Source organism: Macrobrachium rosenbergii, chromosome 15, assembly GCF_040412425.1.
Source record: "Macrobrachium rosenbergii isolate ZJJX-2024 chromosome 15, ASM4041242v1, whole genome shotgun sequence".
Taxonomy (NCBI): Eukaryota; Metazoa; Arthropoda; class Malacostraca; order Decapoda; family Palaemonidae; genus Macrobrachium; species Macrobrachium rosenbergii.
The window spans coordinates 52,644,603-52,667,410 of record NC_089755.1 but is presented as its reverse complement, the minus strand read 5'-3'; the positions used below and the strand labels follow the sequence as shown (position 1 = coordinate 52,667,410).

The window sequence follows — 22,808 nt, the reverse complement described above, 5'->3', positions numbered from 1 at the left end:
AAAACACAAGCCAAAGGTTAAAAACGCAAGACAAAGGTTAAAAACACAAGACAAAGGTTAAAAAACACAAGACAAAACTTAAAAAACAATCTGGGGATGATGAAGACGTGCAGAGATGCCTTTGTAAAAGGTACATTTCCGCTCTTCCTCTCAAGTGAACTGACATCTAGAATAAGACGTCCAACCTTCACCTTCCATATTAGTAGTGCCTTTGATTCACAGTATACAAGATAAAATATGACTGTCTGTTTGATTAATGGAAAAAAAGAAAGAGTGTCATGGAAGGTGCAAGTGAACTCTTCCCCTCCAGAGATTTTTGCATATGTGGTTATGGGAATTTCTGATAAGCGGAGTTTGATTACGAAGTGACAGTAGTAAATATATATATATTTTTTATTTTCCACTTTATAAAATTCTAGTACAAATAAATAAACAGTTTTCTCAAATATATTCTCTTTGCTTTTTCCCTCTTTTTCTTCGCGCGTGAATGGAGTGCCCAGATGAATAATAATAATAATAATAATAATAATAATAATAATAATAATAATAATAATAATAATAATAATGCAAATCTTCTTCACAAGTGACTATGTTTTATAAATCCAAAGGAATTTATGGAACTGTATTTACAAATAATAAAATGAATTTCTAGCTGAAGAAGGAGCTGAGCATAAAGCTCCTGGAATTCATTTTATTGTTTGTAAATACAGTACTTTTACATAAAACTGGATTTAATAATAATAATATATAATAATAATAATAATAATAATAATAATGAAAAGGACACAAGGAAGCGGAAGAATCACTAACTGTGACAAAGTATGGGAATGTCCTTAACCCCAAACCTTAGAACCTCAAGCTTTGTCATTATTATTGAAGTACCAACACTTTTTCTCACGGGAGTTCCAGGGCGTGAATTACGAAAACGTAAAATAAAGATAAAAGACACACAAACTTCAATGTTAGTATTCACATAAGGTAATCCCCGAGAGGGAACATATTCCCTTTTATGGGTATTGTGTCAGGCTTTTGCAAGAAGCCGTTACACAATGCACTGTAACTGCACCACCTGTGAGTTGCAACGTCGTCTATTAAAGCGATTTACAAACAGACAATTCCTACAAAGAGATCTGTACGTTTCTATAACTGATTTATTATTACGAATGAAAGAAGAATTGTTTAAATAACAAGGCAACTAGGGAAAGAGAGTACGTAATCGCATCCATCACGTGAACAGGTATGCTGGGTTAAATGCCAACGCAGCGCGCCGGCAACACCGCAGGTGATCTATAAAAGAGGGGAGCGACCCAGCTTAGCCCAGTTTGCCTGAAGACTTCTGAGGGGAAAGACGTGTTCTAACAACCGGTGCAATGGTGGTCAAATTCCAAGTTTTTAAGAAAAGCTCCCCTAATAGCAAGGTATGAGTTCTTCCAAAGGTGCATAGTATAATTCCTCAGTGGTGTGACGGCTCTCACAAATTAACAGGTGTTTTTGAAGTTGTCTCTCTTTTTGCAAAAGCGAGAAGAAACTAACACAAATGTCTGTTTGTTTTGGTCCTTTACTTAACTGAAGGATGCTGGACAATCCAGTTCATTTACGATTTCTCCGAAAAGCAAGAATGTTTTTTTCAAGTTTCTTAAAATATTTTGCTAAGATTTTATTTGAATACTCTTTCAGCACAATCTAAATTTTTTTTAAGAAGTTCACAGTGAGTTTCCAGGGACGCTCCTAGAAGACTACCCTGCTGGTGGAAGCGTGTACGATTATAAACGTTGTCACATGTAATATGTTGTCATATGTGAAATGTGGTCTTTTCAAATACAGAATTTGAAAAACAACTATGAAATCTGGCCAGTCTTTGGAGGCATAAATCAGGACAATCGTGAACTGACCTTACGATGGAAACCTTTTCATTTTCACACCAATTAGCTTGAATTATTACTTAAACAAAAATGCACTGATTATTCATTATGACAGATGGGGCATTACTCTATAAATCTGTAAATGTAAAACCAGTCAATCGGTTAATTAATCATTGTTTATAATCATCATATTCTTAAACTCGTGATTTCGAAAAGCAGACCTCCCAAAATTTGCTTCACCTGCAAACTGCGATCCGAGATAAATTTCTTAGGCCGGGATGGACGAAGACGCCCAAAAATAAATTCGACATTTTATAATCCTGGCAGAAGAGCCAGAGTCTCCAAATCTATAAATAAATGCTCTGTTTTGATATCGATGAATAATACATAGCTGAGACTTCCCTTAGTTACTATGACCATTATGACTACTGACTGGAATATGAAGCCAACCAGTGACCTCTTTCTCTCTCCTCACAGGTAACGATTTACCTGACGAAGAGAGACTACATCGACCACTCGAGTCATGTGGATAAAGTTGGTAAGCGTAACAATTAACTTTTTCGTTTTTGCTGTTCGTTATTTTCAAGCGGTTTCCGAACTGAGATTTTCCTAATAGTTTCGTCAAGAAGTTGATTGCATTCCTTAATATGCATTTGGTATATCCAGCTTATCAAGATCTAATGTATGATTTGCATAGTCTTATTTTACACTTTTATGAACGCTCAGAAACATATGCGTACACAAACACACACACATATATATATGTATATATATATATATATGTGTGTGTGTGTGTGTGTGTATTTGTATTTGCAAGTGTACTTTCCTGAATAGGCGCCCTTAAATCTAATTAACCTGACTTCAAAACTCTTTCTCGCAAACAGAGGGAGTCGTCCTCTTCGACCCCAACTATGTACAGGACCGAAACGTGTACGTCCAAATGGGACTCATCTTCCGTTTTGGCAGGGAGGACGAGGAGTCCATGGGATACAATTTCGTGAAGACCCTGTACATCGACACCACCCAGTTGTATCCACCCTTGAAGGAAGTAAAAGCTTCTGAGATACAGGTGAGTATCGGGATGAAGGCTGAAATTGTATACGGGCGAGATTAGCTGCAGGAGAGTGTAGGCCACAGACAGTGGTGTGGGCAGTAGTGCTTACAGGCCAAATAAGGTACGCAAGTTGGTACGGTCCTCCTTACTTCTCAAAGAGGGTGTAGTTAAGCCTGGTACGTTTTACATATATGTCAAAGATGGAAGTAATCACAGATGTAGGTAAGCACGGCAAAAAAAAAAAAAAGATAAATAAGTAATATGTAGGTAAGCATAACTTTATAAAATATGTCAAAAAGGATGAAGATATATTCACACAAAAAGAAATGAAGAAGACATTATTAACAATCGTAAAGACTGAGAGAAAAACTCTATGTAAAATCTTATAATAGGCTATAGCTTAGAAACTAATAGGCAGAGTATAAAGAGGAAAATATAGCATAAAAGACATGAGCTAGTCACAGGGCAAATGCCTATAGCAACGCAGGCAAAACCCTGGGCAATATGATCTACCTTATGAAGTATGCCTCAAGGTATCTTCATGACGAATACAATCATTTCGTTAACGATTCACCTTTCACAGAATCACATCAGGCAAAACAGAAAAGGATTTCTATATATTAGGTATATTTTAGAATTAATCGAGATAATACTTTTTACATGTTTATCTAAGATTGAAGTTTAGAATCGGCGTTTTTTCGCTTTTCTCATTCAACAGCGTTCCAGACCAAGTTTTTATCTCTGTAAAAAGAAATCGACTGTCTCTATAGTATTTGTTATTATAATTATCGCTATTTCTTTGGCAGAGGAATCTCATCAACCGCCTGGGGAACTTCGCCTTCGCCTTCAACCTGGATTTCCCTAAACTGGCCAGTCCCTCTTACACCATGATGAGGGGCTTTGAGGATGAAGGACCTCTCATCAACGTGGAGTATGAGGTCATGGGATTCGTCGGGGCTACCGAACAAGACATCGACAAGAGGTGAGGAATTTTGCAGAAGGAAGTGCTAGATAGATAGATAGATAAATAAATAGATAGACAGACAAACAGAAAGACAGATAGATGAGCCAAAATGAAGAATGAAAGACAAGCAAGGAAGTGATATAGATAGATATAGACAGATTGACAGATAAGATAGATGACGAGCCAACAGGAAGAATGAAAGACAAGCAAGGAAGCGATAGAAAGATATAGACAGACTGACAGATAGATAGATGACGAGCCAAAAGGAAGAATGAAAGACAAGCAGGCGAATACATGCAGCAATGCATCTCTGTGGATATATGAATGAATGAAAATCACGGATGTTGATACGACAAGATCAGAGCAATGAATGAACATCAAAAGTAGTTACTGTGGCATTTCCATAATTATGTTCTTGTAAAATACCTATAGGCTTCCGGGCAAGAACACTGAAACAATTTTTAGAAAGAGGGCTTCAATGAGATAATAAAAATATGGGAAATAAACAGAACTAACGAAGAGACTGACTAATTATAGAAGAGCCTGAAGGCTGCATAAATATACGGGGGATAGAATTTAGGGACAACGTCAGAATACGGGGGGATACGGGAGATATATTTTGGGATATCAGAATACGGTGGATAGATTTTGGGAGATACGGGGATAGATTTTGGGGATATCAGAACACGGGGATAGATTTTTGGGACAATATCAGAATACGGGGACAGATTTTGGGGACAATATCAGAATACGGTGGATAGATTTTGGGGACAATATCAGAATACGGGGGATAGATTTTGGGGACAATATCAGAATACGGGGGATAGATTTTGGGAACAATATCAGAATACGGGGGACAGATTTTGGGGACAACATCAGAACACGGGGGATAGATTTTAGGGATAATATCAAAATGCACAGATTTCTCATGTTGCTCAAAAGATACACAACATGCAAGACATGAACAGTACGGGAATATCTTTTTAATAATAATAATACTTTTAGACACTGCGATGTCAATGTTTAAGACAACCAGCGAAATATTTGTGGCCACAACAACAATGAAGAATAAACAATAGCACCGAAAAAAAAAACGATAATCGACGCATCCTTCGCACAAACCTCTATCAAATCCTTCCACAGGAACGTTGCCAACCTGACCGTCCGACGCCTGATGGAATGCCCCACGCGATTCTTCGACAGACCCGCTCCCGACGGCAACATCACCAAGGCCTTCCTGACCTGTTCTGGCACAGTGACCATCGAGGCTGCTCTCACCAGCTCGGTCTACTTTCCTGACGAAGACATCCACGTCAAAGTCTGCATCAAGAACCACGCCTCCAGGGAAGTCAAGAGACTGAAGGTACGTAAATACACAAACAAATACGTCTATGCACGAATATGTATGATTATGTATTTGCCTGCATATCCACACACACACAGGTTATATATATATATATATATATATATATATATATATATATATATATATATATATATATATATATATATATATATATATATATATATATAATATATTCTTCCATGAGATACGGAAACTAACGATCGCCCCTTCTTTATCCTGTGTCCCGAAAGGCGAAGGTCGTTCAGCTTAGCGAGGTGCCCATGTTCAGTACAAACCAGGTCAGGGACAAGACGCTCATGAAGGCTGATGACATCATCTGCTTGGCACCCGGTGCCTGCACCAATCGCGAGTTCGTGCTGGTGGCGCGAGTGCCAGCGAGAACGTAAGTTTATAATAAGAAACTCTTCTTCATTATTATTGAAAATCTCTAAATGCACGAGTGTTAAAAGCCAAAAGGCCATTGTTATCATTATTATTATTGTTTGAAATATACACATATCTTAGCGATACAGTGCAAAAAACTATTCTTTTTGGTACGCTTCTTATCATTATTTTTTCATAATATATTTGGGCATCCACTTGGCACAAAAAAGGTTAACAATTTTGCAAGCTTATTATTATTATTACTACTAAGAAAGCTATCACAGAATGCCTTCAAGTCAACATCGCTAAGAAACCTGAAGTTAAATAACCCAACATAGACATTTGGAATCCCTCGCATCTTAAATAACCCAACATAGACATCTGGAATCCATCGCATCTTAAATAAACCAACATTAGACATCTGGAATCCCTCGCATCTCAAATAACCCAACATAGACATCTGGAATCCCTCACATCTTAAATAACCCAACACAGACATCTGGAATCCCTCACATCTTAAATAACCCAACATAGACATCTGGAATCCCTCACTTCTTAAATAACCCAACATAGGCATCTGGAATCCCTCACATCTTAAATAACCCAACACAGACATCTTAAATCTAACCTTCTTAAATAACCCAACACAGACATCTGGAATCCCTCACACCCTAAATAACCCAACATAGACATCTGGAATCACTCACTATTTTTTCTTCTTTTATCAATTCGTCCTACAGAGCCACAGGTAAAATTTTCCTGCAAGGAAAACTGAGGCAGGACGCTGAGGACCAGCTGGCACCGTCTACCGTCACCCACCCTTCTGTCAGTAAGGACGACATCTTCGGAATCCACGTCCAGTACGCCGTCAGGATAAAAGCCGTTCTTGGGCCCCTCTTCGGAGACGTCACCTTGGACATCCCATTCACTCTAGCCGGAAGGCCTGAGGTAATTGCGTATTACACCTGGTGGTGACAGTGACTGTTATTATTCTTATCAGTAGCTGAGGCGGTATGGTAACGTAGGTTCAGTTTTGCTCGTCATCATTTGCTGTTGAATGTATAGAGTATATCAAAATGTTCTTTACTAAATCTCTATAAGCCTATTTGCTTCCATAATTTTCTTCTTTAATTTTCTGCTCTCTTTCCTCGTCCACGTTCAGGGTTTCTGTCCTTTAAAGTCCTGCTATGATAGTTCATGCCCTTGAGATTGTTCCAAAAGAATGTACCAGTATGTTCAATAATAATAATAATAATAATAATAATAATAATAATAATAATAATGTGGACAAACAATAATGGGCCATTAACTCGCTGATCAAAATCCCCCAAGTAAAGGATAAAGTTTTCAAGCATTAGATAAGTAAACTGTAGACCTCAATTCTTTGCGCTCGCTGTGACAAAAGTTTCAGTAATAACAAAAGAACTCTTTCTGCTACGTAATCACTGTGAAGTACAATGACCGACGCCATACCAGTTACGACGTCTAATCGTGCGACGAGACGTTAAGAAAAACACAAAGGGAAGCCATACGTGGCCGTAACTATCAACAGAAGCATTTTACCCAGAAAAACAGGAGTTGTTTACTAATTATTAAGACTGGCCATCTTTTTTCAAATATTACCAAAGGCTTCCATTGCAGGAAATGCTGCTTAATACCTGTCATATTCATAAGAACCAGCTAGCATACATTATCTAATATGCACATAAGACAAGGGTGTGTTTTTGACGACCATTAGACACGGCAGACTTACTCAGAAACGTCAAGGTCAAGTGCTAAGCCGAAGACGGATTCAGACTCACCGAAACGAACATAATCGTATCGGCCTCTGCCGCGCGCATTGCAGCCACAGGGTCAAGAGTATATTCACGAAGTGGAAAGAAGGGTAGAGAGAGGTCAAATAAATAAACAATTCACTACACTGACGGGATTACTTACAAAAATACTTTAACGAGTGCCTCGAAAGTCTAGAACTGAAGGAAGATATCGCTATAATGTATATTATGTTGTGCCCGCAAGCTTTCATTGTCACGACCTTTAAGTGATACAGGAATATCTCTGTTTCTTTTCGACGATTATCAATAATTTTTCTAAAACTCCCTTCTCATAATATTCTAGTAATAAAAAAATTTACTTCAATATCTAATTGCGGTTAGAAGCGGAATAAGCAAGTTAGCAGCCGTCGAAAAAAATCATGTAAAAAATTTTTGGAAATCTACGCGAAATATCAAAATCCTTATCCTTCCCATGGACAAGAATCCTCACGTTGAATCCTTCCGCCAGTTTTATCAGAGGTTAGAATTTCTCCTTATCATTATCCAGTTTTTTTTTTCTTTTTTTTTCTAACTGACTTCCCACTCGGACCTTGGATGCTTTTGTACATGACCTCATTTCATACTTAAAGAAGTATGTCATGCGTCCCTGGGGAAACCTTACAGACGCCGCTTGGAATATGACCTTGTTCGAAAATTGGCTCTCACGGTTGAATGACTGACCCACCCACCCACCGATCTCTCTCTCTCTCTCTCTCTCTTTCTCTCTCTCTCTCTCTCTGTGAAGCCTTGTTTACAAGATAATGCTATAAATAAATAACTCTGCTGCTTTGAACTGCTTCTCTCTATCTGTCCATCAAAAGCTTTGTTTACAAGATAGTGCTATAAATAAATAACCGTTGCTTTGAACTGCTTCTCTCTCTCTCTCTCTAAAGCTCTTTGTTCACAAGATAGTGCTATAAACAAATAACTGTTGCTTTAAACTGGTTCTCTCTCTCTCTCTCTCTCTCTCTCTCTCTCTCTCTCCTTTGAGCCGTAACTTAACAACTCATAACAGAAATCTAAATATAAAAATTTTTATGCTTCTTTTTTCTCTCTCTCTCTCTCTTTCCCCCTTTACGTCTTGGTTAACAAAATGGTGATAAAGATTCGATATCTACCTCTTCTAACACTCGTATTCTTCCTCTGTCCACAGTAAATGGAAGGGAGAGAATCCGCTAACAGCAGCACCACGAAGGACGGAAAAAAGAAGACAAAATCACCAGACGAGAAGCAATTTCTACCGAAGACTTCCTTCCTTTGCAACGACAAGAAAGACAACTTCGTCTGTCTTCCTTTGCAACGACAAGAAAGACAACTTCGCCTGTCTGTTTTCGCTTGCAACGACGACAAGAAAGACACCTTCGTCCTGTCTGTTTTCGCTTGCAACGACGACAACAAAGACAACTTCGTCTGTCTGTACCGAAACGACAACAAAGACAACTTCGTCCGTCTGTTTTCCTCTGCGAAACGACGACAAAGACAACTTCGTCTGTCAGTTTTTGTGACCGCCAACACCCGATCGCTGTCCTTGCGCCTCGTGGTGTTCGTCATTTTTTATGCAACAAAGAAATTCACTGACTTGTAAATATGCCATATGCTATTGTATTCAATCACTGTTTCATTATGACTAGAATTAAGGTGATACGATGAATTTGATAACGCTGTAGGATTTTAGGGGAGTGTATGAATGCGCGGATGCATGATGGTGAATGTATGTATGCATGTAATCAATGGCTATAGGGGTAATTGCACGAGCGTAATTCTGTATTGCGATGTACACGCAGTTCAGAAAGGAAGTACAGGTGTATTTATCCACTGGATGTTACGCAGAGGAAGCAAATGAAACTTGAGCTGACCGCACCACTATAATCCGGTAACTTGGTTTCATAAAAAGTTTTATATCTCTTGTTTGAGAAGAAAATGACATGATTATTCAAGATCGGAATAAATCTCAGGAAATTACAATGATCAGTGAGCATCCACTATTGAAAATGCTCCCATCTATGATTCACTTTGAAATGTAGAATCTCGCTAACGAAATCAAACCACGGATTGAAAACAGGTCAAGCAGCTGAAGGACATTCACCTTTCTCTGAGAAATGTCGTTTTTGTTTAAATTCACCTTTCGTCTGCACCTCTGCTAATCATCTCTGTCGGCACCTTTCATCTGTACCTCTGTTGATCATCTCTGTTGGTTGGGAGGAGTCCAGAGGTCTACGCCACATCTCTGTTGATTGACAAGAGTCCAGAGGTCCACGCCGGGCCGCCTATGGGCAAGGGCCTGTGCTGGCTTAATTTGAACCAACCACCACTATCTGCCACTTTGTCATGAAAGTCGTCTTATTAAACGCAACATTTATATTCTCTAGCTGGATATTTATTGTAGCTGTTCTGTCTCCCGATGACGATAAGAGAAATATACACGATACAAAACTGACTGTGTTTGATTCATGCCCTAACTATTTTTCGAAATGGAAAAGGTCAGTAGGAGGAGGGCACGCTGTCTCCTTATTTACCCTGGCCCTCAAGGGCAAGGGAAAAGGGAGGAAGAAATAACTGATGGGGTTTCTGTAAAGTGCCGTCGCAAACTGACTCTGCAAAGGGGAAGGGAGAGAGAGAGCGAGGTTTAAAGCCCCGCAACATATCTATATCCACATATACAGGGAATCGCTAATTGTTTATTAAAGACTGCTTTACAGTCAAGATATTATTGCCCTAGGAAGTGCCAGTGGTTTGGGATACACGTACAGTATATCTGAAGGCAAAGAAGTCCTTGGTGAACCATTATGGATCCCTTGGTGGGAGGAAGTGGCCCATCAATCGCAGATGAACCTCCTCTCCTGAGGCCAGTGGCAATCATGAACTTCACTCCCATGGGACGAAAGGAAAAGAAAAAGTGTCCTCACTACTCTCAGTGGTGTGAATATCACCATGTGGCCAGAGGCCTGGGGTTTACAGCCCCTTACCTTATAGCAAACTAGAGAAAGAATAAAATACTGATTTTAGGGAAAGATGTTTTGCCATTTAGTGAGACAAAAAGTGAAAAGACAGTTTGCGCAGAGATGGGGAAGGCCCATGGGTTGTCTAGATAGTTGATAAGGTTGAAAGTTAAAAAAGTTGAAGCTCTTAAGATGAAATCTTTGTATAGCATAGGCCTATGAGACGTAAGAAGAAGTGGCACTTAAGAAATGTCAAGGCACCAAAGGAAATGGTAAACATGTTATTGGAGGTGAAAGGATTGATCAGAATATTCTGAGATGATCCGGTCATGTGGAAAGAACTGATAACGACAGTTGTGAACACAGGGTATAATTCAGTAACATTAGGGGGGAAAAAGGAGATGAACTAGCATTGAATAACTGGTGTGAAATAGGTATTGGTAAGGAAGAGCTTCAATATCCAGGAAGCCAGAGTGCTTGTGACTTATGGGTGGATGGTATAGCGTGCAATGGGGTTTAACATGCTGCTGGTGAGCCTTTTGTGTAGGTGTATTAAGTGGCTAGTGATGTGAAAGTTTTACTGTACAAGAGGTTCATCAACGGTTCAGCAGTTAAAATGTGGATATGGCAGTGACCGTTGTTTTTTCACTGTAGCCACCTATATTCAGCGAAGTTGCTTAAATGCTGAAATATATATTATATATACAGTATATATATATATATATATATATATATATATATATATATATATATATATATATATATATATATATATATATATATATATATACAGTTTACACACACATATATATATATATATATAAGATATATACACACATATATACAGTATAGATATATATACAGTATAGATATATATACAGACACATGTACACACACTTGTGAGCGTAGGTGTGTATGAATGCATATGCCTACTTGTGCACATATACATAAGTGTCTCTCTGTGCACGCAAAATGAATTCATTTAAGTTGCAAAGGAAGCCGCATCATGAAGTTCTATACAGAGAGAGAGAGAGAGAGAGAGAGAGAGAGAGAGAGAGAGAGAGAGAGAGAGAGAGAGAGAGAGAGAGAGAGAGAGAGAATAGTCCCAGGTGCTTTCGGTGAGCCTTCCTCGGAAAAGAAGATTCCTCTGTTTTCGCTCCATTAAATCAAGGTAGACGGCCAGCAGCCAATGCTTGAGTGATGCAAGAAACCATAAGGTTTCCTCGGCATCTACTTGGCTTCCTGCTGTGCATTATTTATGTTATTATGAATAACATATGTAACAGCAACCTAGAAGATGTTTCTCCTTGGATGTTGAGGCGGGTCTTCGTTGGTGGTGTATTCTTGTTCTTTAATGATCAGGAAATCTTAGATTCTCCCGTTTACTATAAACAAGTAAAAAATGCGCCGAAGTTTCTTCGGCGCAATCGAGTTTTCTGTACATCGTATAATCAAGGCTACCGAAAACAGATCTATCTTTCGGTGGTCTCGGTATAATGCTGTATGAGCCGCGGCCCTTGAAACTTTAACCAAGGGCCGGTGGCGGCCTCGCCTATACCGTTCCAAGACGCACGATTATGGCTAAATTTAACCTTAAATAAAATAAAAACTACTGAGGCTAGAGACCTGTAATTTCGAATGTCTGATGACTGGAGGGTGGATAATCAACATACCAATTTTCAGCCCTCTAGCCTCAGTAGGTTTTAAGATCTGAGGGCGGGCAGAAAAAAGTGAGGACGGACAGACAAAGCCGGCACAACAGTTTTTTCAGAAAACTAAAAAACGGTAAGATTAAAATTAAGAAAATCCTAAACAGAAAATAAAGGTAATTTAGTAAAAACACATTTGTCTAGCAATTACAGATATTCACCGAACCAAAGTAGTTAAGAGACCAATTAAATTAAATATTGCAATCATTACCATTCGACTGATAAAAAATATACGCATTTTTTTTATCTTTTTACCGGGGAAACTTAAAAATCTAAATTTTTTTTACAGGGAAAACTTAAAAATCTAAATTTTTTTACCGTGAAAACTTAAAAATCTCGTTTTTTTTTTTTGTACCGTGAAAACTTAAAAATCTAAATTATTTTTACCGTGAAAACTTAAATATATTTATCTAAATTTTTTTCACCGTGAAAACTTAAAAATCTAAGTCTTTTTCACCGTGAAAAGTTAAAAATCTAATTTTTTTTACCGTGAAAACTTAAAAATCTAAAAAATTTTTACCGTGAAAACTTAAAAATCTAAATTTTTTTTACCGTGAAAATTTGAAAATCTAATTTTTTTTTACCGTGAAAACTTAAAAATCTAATTTTTTTTACCGTGAAAACTTAAAAATCTAATTTTTTTTACCGTGAAAACTTAAAAATCTATATTTTTTTTACCGTGAAAACTTAAAAATCTAAATTTTTTCACCGTAATAACTTAAAAATCTATTTTTTTTAACCGTGAATACTTGAAAATCTATTTTTTTTACTGAAAACTTAAAAGTCTAAATTTTTTTTTACAGTGAAAACTTGAAAATAAAATTTTTTTTTATCGTGAAAACGTAAAAATCTATTTTTTTTTTACCGTGAAAACTTAAAAACCTATCTTAAAAATGATAAACAAAATATTAACATAATCCAAATCACAGCCATTCAGTCTTCAAAAATAAGGTCATTCTAAATTTTGAATAACTTGAAAAATTCCACTGAGGAATGTCAGTGATTTAAGAAATAAAAATCGGTCATTTTATGCTTTTCATTTCAGCTAGGAACAAAGGTCTTATGAGCAAGAAACCAAATTTTTTTTTAATAATAAATATGAATATCAAGTTAAAAAATGGGTAAGTGTCGAATGCGTTATTCGATGCCGTGGACATGGTGGCTACGTATGGCATCTGGAATACTTCTTGATTAATTTTTGTACTCACTTGTTTTCTTCTTTAGAATTTTTGCTTTAAACTAATCATAATATGCCTATGATTACATCAATGTACATCAATATGAATGATACTAGTGCGTGTATATATACTGTACATATACATAGATATATGTATATACTGTATATACATACATATATACATGTATACATATACATGTATATATATACCATAAATAAATATGTATGTATATGCATTTATATAAATGTATTCTCGCATACAATGTATACATCCACCCGCACAAACTAACACACGCACACGCACACACACACACACATATATATATATATATATATATATATATATATATATATATATATATATATATATATATATATATATATATATATATATATATATATTTCATGAAAATTTTATTTATATAAATCATCCAAAGCAAACGCATATCACGAATATTAAAAGCAAGGCTATATTTTTTACTTTTAATGAAAATGCCACCTTAAGTAAACTACGTACAAAGCGACACAAACATAATTCTTCTACGTCACGAGAATTTACGATAAACTAAAGGAACGGTTCTTTCTTCTCCTGTAGAAGAATGTCTGAAATCTGGACTTGGGAAATTATTTCAATGAAATAAAAAAAATTCTGAAACGGCACGGAAGGTGTACGAGTACCCAAGATTTCGAATCACTCACTCTTGCAGGGGAAGGGGAAAGACCTCTCACTCCTGGAGGGGGAAGGGGGAAGACCAGGGACCTCTAACTCCTGTAGGGGAGTGGGGGAAGTCCTCGGACCTCTCACTCCTGTAGGGGGAAGGGGACGACCAGGGACCTCTCACTCCTGTAGGGGGAAGGGGGAAGACCAGGGACCTCTCACTCCTGTAGGGGAGTAGGGGAAGTCCTCGGACCTCTCACTCCTGTAGGGGGAAGGTGGAAGACCAGGGACCTCTCACTCCTAGGGGGGAAGGGGGAAGACCTCGGACTACTTGCTCCTGCATGGGGAGGGAGTGAGGGAGTGGGGGAGGGGGCTACTTGAGGGTGGAAAGAACGGGGCCACCGCGACGAGGTGGAGACATCGTCGTCAGTACTACGTGGAGCCCTCCTTGCCCTGGGGAGATCCGAACAGCGGTACCAGTCGGAGATGGGTATGTGGCAGCAGCCCTCCGAAGGATGGGTGCTCATGGGCAAGTAACGGAACAAGTAAGCGGTGATGATGATTTGAAGCGAGGAGAGAATCTCATTCTTATTGTGTTATTTTCTGTTTGGATCGTGTTAGTTTTTTGAAATTTTAGAAATAAGTTAAGAAAATTTATAAACTTTATTTGTTTGCATGAACACATAAACATACACACAAATATATATATATATATATATATATATATATATATATATATATATATATATATATATATATATCGTAGACTTTGTTGCTAATGTGTTATTTGAATACGTCATGATATAGTTTTTTTTTTTTTTTAGAATGTACTAGTGTAATAATCAGTTTGTTTAAGTCACGGGAATTATATTTATCATTTCTATTAAGTTAAGAAATATACGCGTAAGTAAATGAAAATCGTGCTTATATATATAAATATATATATTTTATATTTTAATCTTTAAATGTATATATATATATATATATATATATATGTATATATATATAAGTATATGTATATATATATATATATATATATATATATATATATATATATATATATATATATATATATATATATATATATATACTGTACTAATATATATACATACGTATAGATATTATATATATGTATATATATTTATATACATTTAAAGATTATAATATAAATATATATATTTATATATATAAGCACGATTTTCATCTATTTACGCATATATTTCTTAACTGATAAAAATGATAAATATAATTCCCGTGACTGAAACAAACTGGTTATTACACTAGTAAATTTCTAAAAAAAAAAAACTATAACGCGACATATTCAAATAACACATTAGCAACAAACGTCACGGATGAATCAGATTAAAAAGACAATAAAATTATTTCCAGATTATATTTTTATATCAAAAGAAATGTACATAAAAATAATTATATTTCCATTAAGTTTAATAGCTAAATATAACCAAGTAATAACAGAAACACCAATAATATTAAAAAATGTATTGTAAAGAAAAAAATTATACTATCCCATTAATAATAATAATAATAATAATAATAATAATAATAATAATAATTATAATCATAATAATAATAATAATAATAATAATAATAATAATAATAACGATGACAATTAGAAATTGCATAAACTGCCGAAAGAGTTTATCATCATGTAGGTCCCAAACTCGAACTAAGGGTCTTAAAGAAACCGTTACTGAAACTTGCACCACGCTTTAGTAGTTTGTTGCAAGCGGCAATGAGTCACAATGAGGCAGAGTGAGCAAGAATATCTAGACACTGACTCCTTACACAACCGCAGAATGAAATAAGGAATTACAAGTTCTTGGTTAATCATCTTGGGATTTGGCGTTTCTGTATTTATTATTGTTATTATTATTATCATTATTATTTCAGTAGATGAAACCTATTCACATGGACCAAGCACACCAAAGGGTCCGCTGACTTGAAATTCAAGCTTCCAAAGAATGTCGGTTTCAACCTCCCACGGCGGCAGACCCCACAATGCGGCAGTAACTGATCATGATACAAAACCAGCGATTTTTCATCGCCCTGGGGGAGACGCGAACCCGCGACATCGGAGTGGCATGCCACGACACTAACCACTATACCAGCGGCTGACAAATCGTGTTGTTTTGTTATTTACCCCCTCAATTTTCATTTGGGACGCAACAAAAGATTGAACTCACGACCCGAATTTGGTGATTTCAATGAGTGCATAAAAAGAAATCTTGACGCCTTTTGAGTGAATCGCCTTTTCCCACACAAACGCACAACAGAGAGAGAGAGAGAGAGAGAGAGAGAGAGAGAGAGAGAGAGAGAGAGAGAGAGAGAGAGAGAGAGAGAGAGAATAAAAATAAAAGGTGAAGCAAATAATAATAATTCTTTAGCATTTCGAAAGCCAAAGATTTAATCACATTCTATTAGCAACGAAAAAGTTATATATGTCAAAACATGGCATTGGAGAAACCTTAAACATAAAAATTACTAAAGCTGCTAAAAAAATAATAGGAAAAATTATACAAACTTTGCTATAAACTTGTATAGTTTTGCAAAGAGGATATTAATTTGAGTAAACTTCGTTCCTTATTTACCTCACACTACCCACAAAATCCAAAATCCTTGCATTTGTGGATTTACTGGATTCATATAACTCGGCATTATTTTATGTATATATAAATGGCCCTGAGAGTAAGATTCATCTTGATTTATAACAGTATCAGAGAATTTTAACATTTAATTTTTTCAAAAACGTTTCTACACAACAAACCAGAGTGCGTTTGGATCGAAGCATGCATTGCATGTTCACTTCAAGACTGTTCATTACCGTTTACAGTTATATGCTATGCTATACTTACTGTAGATATCATCCATCTAACGCAAGTAATGTAATGTAATGGGTGCTCATTGAAAAGACCCACTTTTCAACCTGATTACGGTGGAGGCAAATGGTCAGAGCAATTGCACGGTGGAGGCAAATGGTCAGAGCAATTGCACGCACCTTGCAACACAGCACCGCGCTTTAAAACACTGGTTTTAAGTAATACCAGGTTAGAATTGTGGTTGTTTGCGCTGTTTTGACATTATTATTATTATTATTACTATTATCATTACGCTTATTTGTATGTAGGACTGCAAAGCGTGTTGAAAAGTATCATGCCATTCCTTAGATTTTAGCAAATCTCCAATTCAGTATATCAGATTAAGCCATCAGTGATCCACCAACAAACTGGTTTCACCAATAGTTTTTATTATTATTATTATTATTATTATTATTATTATTATTATTATTATTATTATTATTATTATTATTATTATTATTATTATTATTATTATTATTATTATTATTATTCTAAAATCAACAAACCTTCACATGGAACAAATCGAAAAGGCCATGAACTAGCAGAGCAATTTTCGACAGAATAATTTGACCAAAAGTAAAAACGGAAAAACGAGCTACAACATATAGTAGATAAAGTACAGATGATTCAACACAAAGAAACGCATGCACACAATTACAGCCCAAGATATCTCCGTTTGGATCATATCCACGTTACGAGGCTTTGATTTCTACTGTGGGATAATGTCTTGTCTCCGGCACACAGATAAGAAACACACAGAATCTTATTCTTCATTCTGTTCATTCTGTGTGCACTCCAATTTCCGAAGCATTGTTTCTCGAGAAAATTATTCCTTTGGCTCGATTTACATTAATATTTTTACGTTCATAAATAATTTTGTTATAGGGTACGACCAATCAAGAAAGCGCTATTCACATAAGTTGCTTTATACATCCAAGTAGGGGTTCATGAATATCCAAGGACTCCGTTATACAAACGCTCTCTAGAGGCCGTCCAGCAGATGATTTGCGTAAGGTGAGAGATTACTAAAAATCTTCAGTTACGAATTTAGCGACCGCCAACCGCAAAACCGACGCTGCATTTGGGTCGTCGCTTTTAATATCTGCCTTTGCAACTGCCAGTGGCTGCTGCAAGCGAATGCGTGGGATAATGCTTCCACTAACCCCTTTGTAATCGTCTAAATACTATATCTTGGAGTTGCAAAATCACCGCGCGCATCTTCGCGTTCCTTTAGTGTCCGTTTAAAAGTGGTGTCACGCAATTTGATGTTGGTGCAAATATAAATAGGTTATGGGATGTTCGTTGCTGTGATGTCACGCGAAAGAAAAGATGGGAGACTTCAGACTTATTTCTAACACCGGTCGTATTTAGGGACATCTTCGAGTATAATCCTGTATTCTTAGTACGGTATTATCTTTCCTTGCTGCTGTTTTTTATATGAAGTAAATAGAGATGAGGACAAATTTCATAATTCTCTTTATTCAAAAGTGACTTGGCTTGAACATTCTTTTCATTCTTCACACAAGACCATATATACGAATTCCAAGTATACACATGACATCTGATCCGCTAAGTTTAACAGAGAGAGAGAGAGAGAGAGAGAGAGAGAGAGAGAGAGAGAGAGAGAGAGAGAGAGAGAGAGAGAGAGAGAGAGAGAGAGAGAATCTTGGCCTCAAGGGAAAGGTACGTCATCTCAGTTCTGGCTCTCTTGTTCGGGAATACCTGTAATGAATTCTCGGATTCTCTGGAAACGCTGAATTCAGGGAGTTCTAGCTCTTCAGTCATATAAATGCTTATCATGTTCCCGATCTGCGTAACAATATAAAATTCCTTAAATCTTCAATCCTTTGCATATGATCTCCCATTTAAGTTACTGAAAGTAAATTGCTATATTCAAAGTGATCTTGCTCCGTATAGGCTATATTGAAAGTAATGTATTTTTTTTCTTAAAAGATGCTTCCTTACCTAATTTTGGGGTTTATTATCGATACGAAAACTAATCAATATTACTTACAGCATATTCTGGTTTAGATTTAACGATGCCTTTGGCTTAAATTAAGGCTCTTGAACGCAGGTGATGAAAGGTTAATATTCTACGGTAATTTTAAGTGAAGGAATTTCTGCATGGCGTTAAATTTGGAAAGAAAAAAAATTAGTCTCCTGGAAGATAGATGCGTTTTCCGAACTCCGTCAGATCGAGAGAGAGAGAGAGAGAGAGAGAGAGAGAGAGAGAGAGAGAGAGAGAGAGAGAGAGAGAATGTCTGACAACTATATTTAGTCCTTCGCATGAATAAGACGACCTCTTGTTACTGTAATATTCACATTCTCTTGACGAATCAGAAGACGAAACAGATGGCTAATTATCAAGCTCGTTTAAGATGCAGTGCGTGCGACGCTGATGCTAAAACATTATTGTAAACAAATTTCCTTCTCCCGCAGCAGTCAGAGCGATTGCGCAGACTCCTACTATTTGTTGTGCTTTCTTCTCTCTTTACGAGGTAATTTCTCTGCTTGCCAAGGCGTAACATGTTACCAGGTAATTAAAATAACCATTTGGTAACCCCGCCCCCATTTCTGTTTTCTTTCACACACGGAGGTCTATACATATGTATATCTATGTATCTATAAACTTTCCACTGGCTCTCATCTGTGGTCAATATTATTATGATATTCTATAATAAGCGTCCAGAATATACTTCAACATTAGAAATACGGTCACACAAAAAAAAAAAAAAAAAAAACATAAAAACGTATTTTATCACATTCATCAAACAGGCCATGTTTTTCGCTTGAGGCATTTGTTTAATTTATTTTGGGGGGCGGGGGCAGGATCTAGCAAAAAAAAAAAAAAAAAAATATTATATATATATATATATATATATATATATATAAAACATATATATATATATGCATGTATTTTATGAATATTTGATAAAAGACGATTAGATTTTGGGAGAGAGAGGAAGGTAACTCTTCATCCTAGAGGAGGTTTGCGGTTTACAAAGGCTCTCGTTTTATACGAAACGAATGACCAAATGCCCGTACATAGCCCAGACTCAGAGAAAACGAAGAAAGAGGAAAGGAAGAGAAGAAGGGTATAATAAGTATCTTATTTATTTACTCCAACAAGGTTGCTGTTGCAAAAAATGTGTCGTTTTCCAGCACCAAGTTTGATGCTACTCAGTCAGCTAGGAGTATCGTCTGGGCTGCAACTAAAATGTGGAATAGTTTGCCTAGTGCAGTTGTGGAATCTTTTGATCTCCAGATATTTAAGCGAGGAGCAAATTCGTTCCTGCTCTCTGCTGTTGACGTCTCCTGAATTTCGAGTGTATCAGTTTTATTTGTATTCTCTCATATCTTATTAATTTATCACTTTTTTCCTAAGACTTGCCTCTCTTCACAGGTTGGTTTCCCTTTGGAGCTCTCTTGGGTTCATAGCCTGTTGACTCTGTCCATAAAGGCTTTCAGCTGGAGATTTATGTTTTACACAACTGTCTGTTTGTAGCAATGCTGAACTGACAGAATCCGTTAAGCGCCATCTTGCACCATCTCCTCCATTCCAAGTAATGACTTAAGTCACCGCAGTGAGTATTTTCTTTCACGTCAGTCCAAACCTCTGAGCATTCTGAATTTCACAACTCTTGAAGATGGGTCTGTCAGTCACCCGTCACGGGATAAACGATAATATCTTCCCTTGGGGACTCTGTGTTTTTCTACGTTTGTCGCTTCTCAACCCATCATTTACATATTATTATTCTTAAGTCTTTCCCTGCTTCGCTTGTTAGTTAATTTACAGATGTTACACGATCCTTGCGTTTTTTTTTTTTATCAAGTTTTACACATTCACTGGCAGGGCGCGGTTTTCTAAATGAGATAATCTGCATTTTAGCAACATTTAAATTAATGTGCTGTGGTCACTTTCCCCGTGACAACTCATCACTCTCCTTATAGCATCTAAGAAACCCGCTCGGCCACAAGACGAATATAGGATCACACGCATACAAAGACATACACACACACACACACAAACACACATAAATATATATATATATATATATATATATATATATATATATATATATATATATATATAATATATATATATATATATATATATATATATATATATATAAATATATATATATAATTTATATATATGGTGTTTGTGTACACACACACACACACACACAAAGAGAGAGAGAGAGAGAGAGAGAGAGAGAGAGAGAGAGAGAGAGAGAGAGAGAGAGAGAGAGAGAGAGAGATTAAAGATAATATAGATAATATTAACAGTGGCTAACAACAGTTTCCTATATACTGCCGATATGAATATAATTATGAAAAAAAATTATCTCGAGATTGACGGATTTTTTTTATCTTCGTTGGTACATAAAGCGAGAAATGATTACATGATTGTAATCATTGCCTTATCTTAAAAACAATCATTCGGTTCATCTCGACCTAGCCTTATTTACTTAGCTTTGGGCCAATTGACCTCATTGAAAAAGAAACGCTTCAGCCAGCCTTATGGGAGCCTAAGGGTATGATTTATTACAAAAAATATCATAATACAGGTAACAGCCAATATGTAGAACAATAAACATCTAATAGTAATACTTACATTATTATCAGGATAATAATGTAAGCTATTATTAGGATAACAATGTAAGCTATTATTATCAGGATAATAATAGCTGGAGCAATAAGAATTAGTAACTAGAGCATTAAACAGATTTACTGTTTAATAATGATGAAAATGAATAACTACAGCATTAAATAGCTTTATAATAGCGCTACCAATTCATGACTAGAGCGAGCAACAAAAGGCTTTATGGTAATGATAACAATGAATAAGCAGAGCAGTAAATACCCTAACAATAACAATTACCAATTAGGGCAATAAACCTTACAAACATGACAAAAGTCAATAACTATAAAAAAATTTCGTAATATTTAATCAAATGACCAGTTTAAGAATATCTCGTCTGCAACAAGGAGTGATGCACATCAAAGGCATTGCAAAGATGCACAGGTCTTCATAGAGTATATTTCAAAATGATGCCTCATCAACTTTCCTCACGATTCAAAACTGACTTTACAAACTTATTTTCCATGATTCAAATCCCGTTTTACGAACGCCTTCCTAGATGGTTCATAATGGACGCACAGAGTTCCTCATTTAGTGATTTTAAACATCTTTCCTAAATGATTAAAAACTGATTAAGTACATGCTTTTACTTTTGGGAAATTCCTAAGCTTAAGACCAGATAAAAGCTGTCTTAGGCTATGTACTTTCATAATGAAAATAAAACGGTGATTTTTTTTTTTTTTTTTAGAAAGCAGAAGCGAAACTAGGATAACAGATCAGATGAATGATACAGTAATAAAAGCTTGTATTTTCTGTGTGAATAAAAAGAGACTGCTAACAACTAACAACCACTGTCAGTATTTTCCAACACACCACAGACAAACAGACAAGAGGAATTCGTCACCCATAACCTATAATCCCAACATACATACAGAATCTAATTTTTTCAACACACAACAGCCAGAAGGGGAGAGCCAACAAGCTATTTTAACACATATGACCGCCATATGTATATAAAAGCAAGCATTTTCAACATACATCATATCTCGTAAAAATACTTGCAATACGATCCTCTCTCTCTCTCTCTCTCAGAATACACAGCTTTTTCAAGGTACATCGCCCACATACAATCATCATATACCTATTAAAAAATAAAAGCTTTTCCAGTACATAATAATGAAGCACGAGTTTTTTTTTTTTTTTGTCGAGCATCCTTACACACACAAAAGAAAAGTATTTCTACAAACCACCCACAGATGGAAGCTTTTCATCACATAAAACACACATCCATATCAAAACAATACAAAAAAAGCTTTTAAAATAAGTACTACCTTACACACACATATCAACACAAAACGCAAAAGTCTGAACGGGGATCCTCGTTTGGACATTCAGCTTCCAAAATTAACCGTAAACAAATTTTTAGAAAGGTAATTACGCA

The 22,808-nt window shown here is 36.2% G+C and overlaps 1 protein-coding gene and 1 long non-coding RNA gene across 4 annotated transcripts in view; one reads left to right on the top strand and one right to left on the bottom strand.

The window, feature by feature from the left end:
- Positions 1-22,808, bottom strand: part of LOC136846724 (uncharacterized) — a 77,214-nt gene that overhangs the window by 32,487 nt on the left and 21,919 nt on the right. The window lies entirely within an intron of this gene.
- On the top strand, positions 1,307-9,857 carry LOC136846717 (arrestin red cell-like). The gene is made up of 8 exons (XM_067117827.1): positions 1,307-1,418; positions 2,340-2,400; positions 2,747-2,931; positions 3,723-3,898; positions 5,024-5,243; positions 5,477-5,628; positions 6,350-6,557; positions 8,577-9,857. Exons 1-8 carry the CDS (start codon positions 1,371-1,373, stop codon positions 8,577-8,579), a joined length of 1,053 nt encoding a protein of 350 aa, XP_066973928.1. The 5' UTR covers positions 1,307-1,370; the 3' UTR covers positions 8,580-9,857.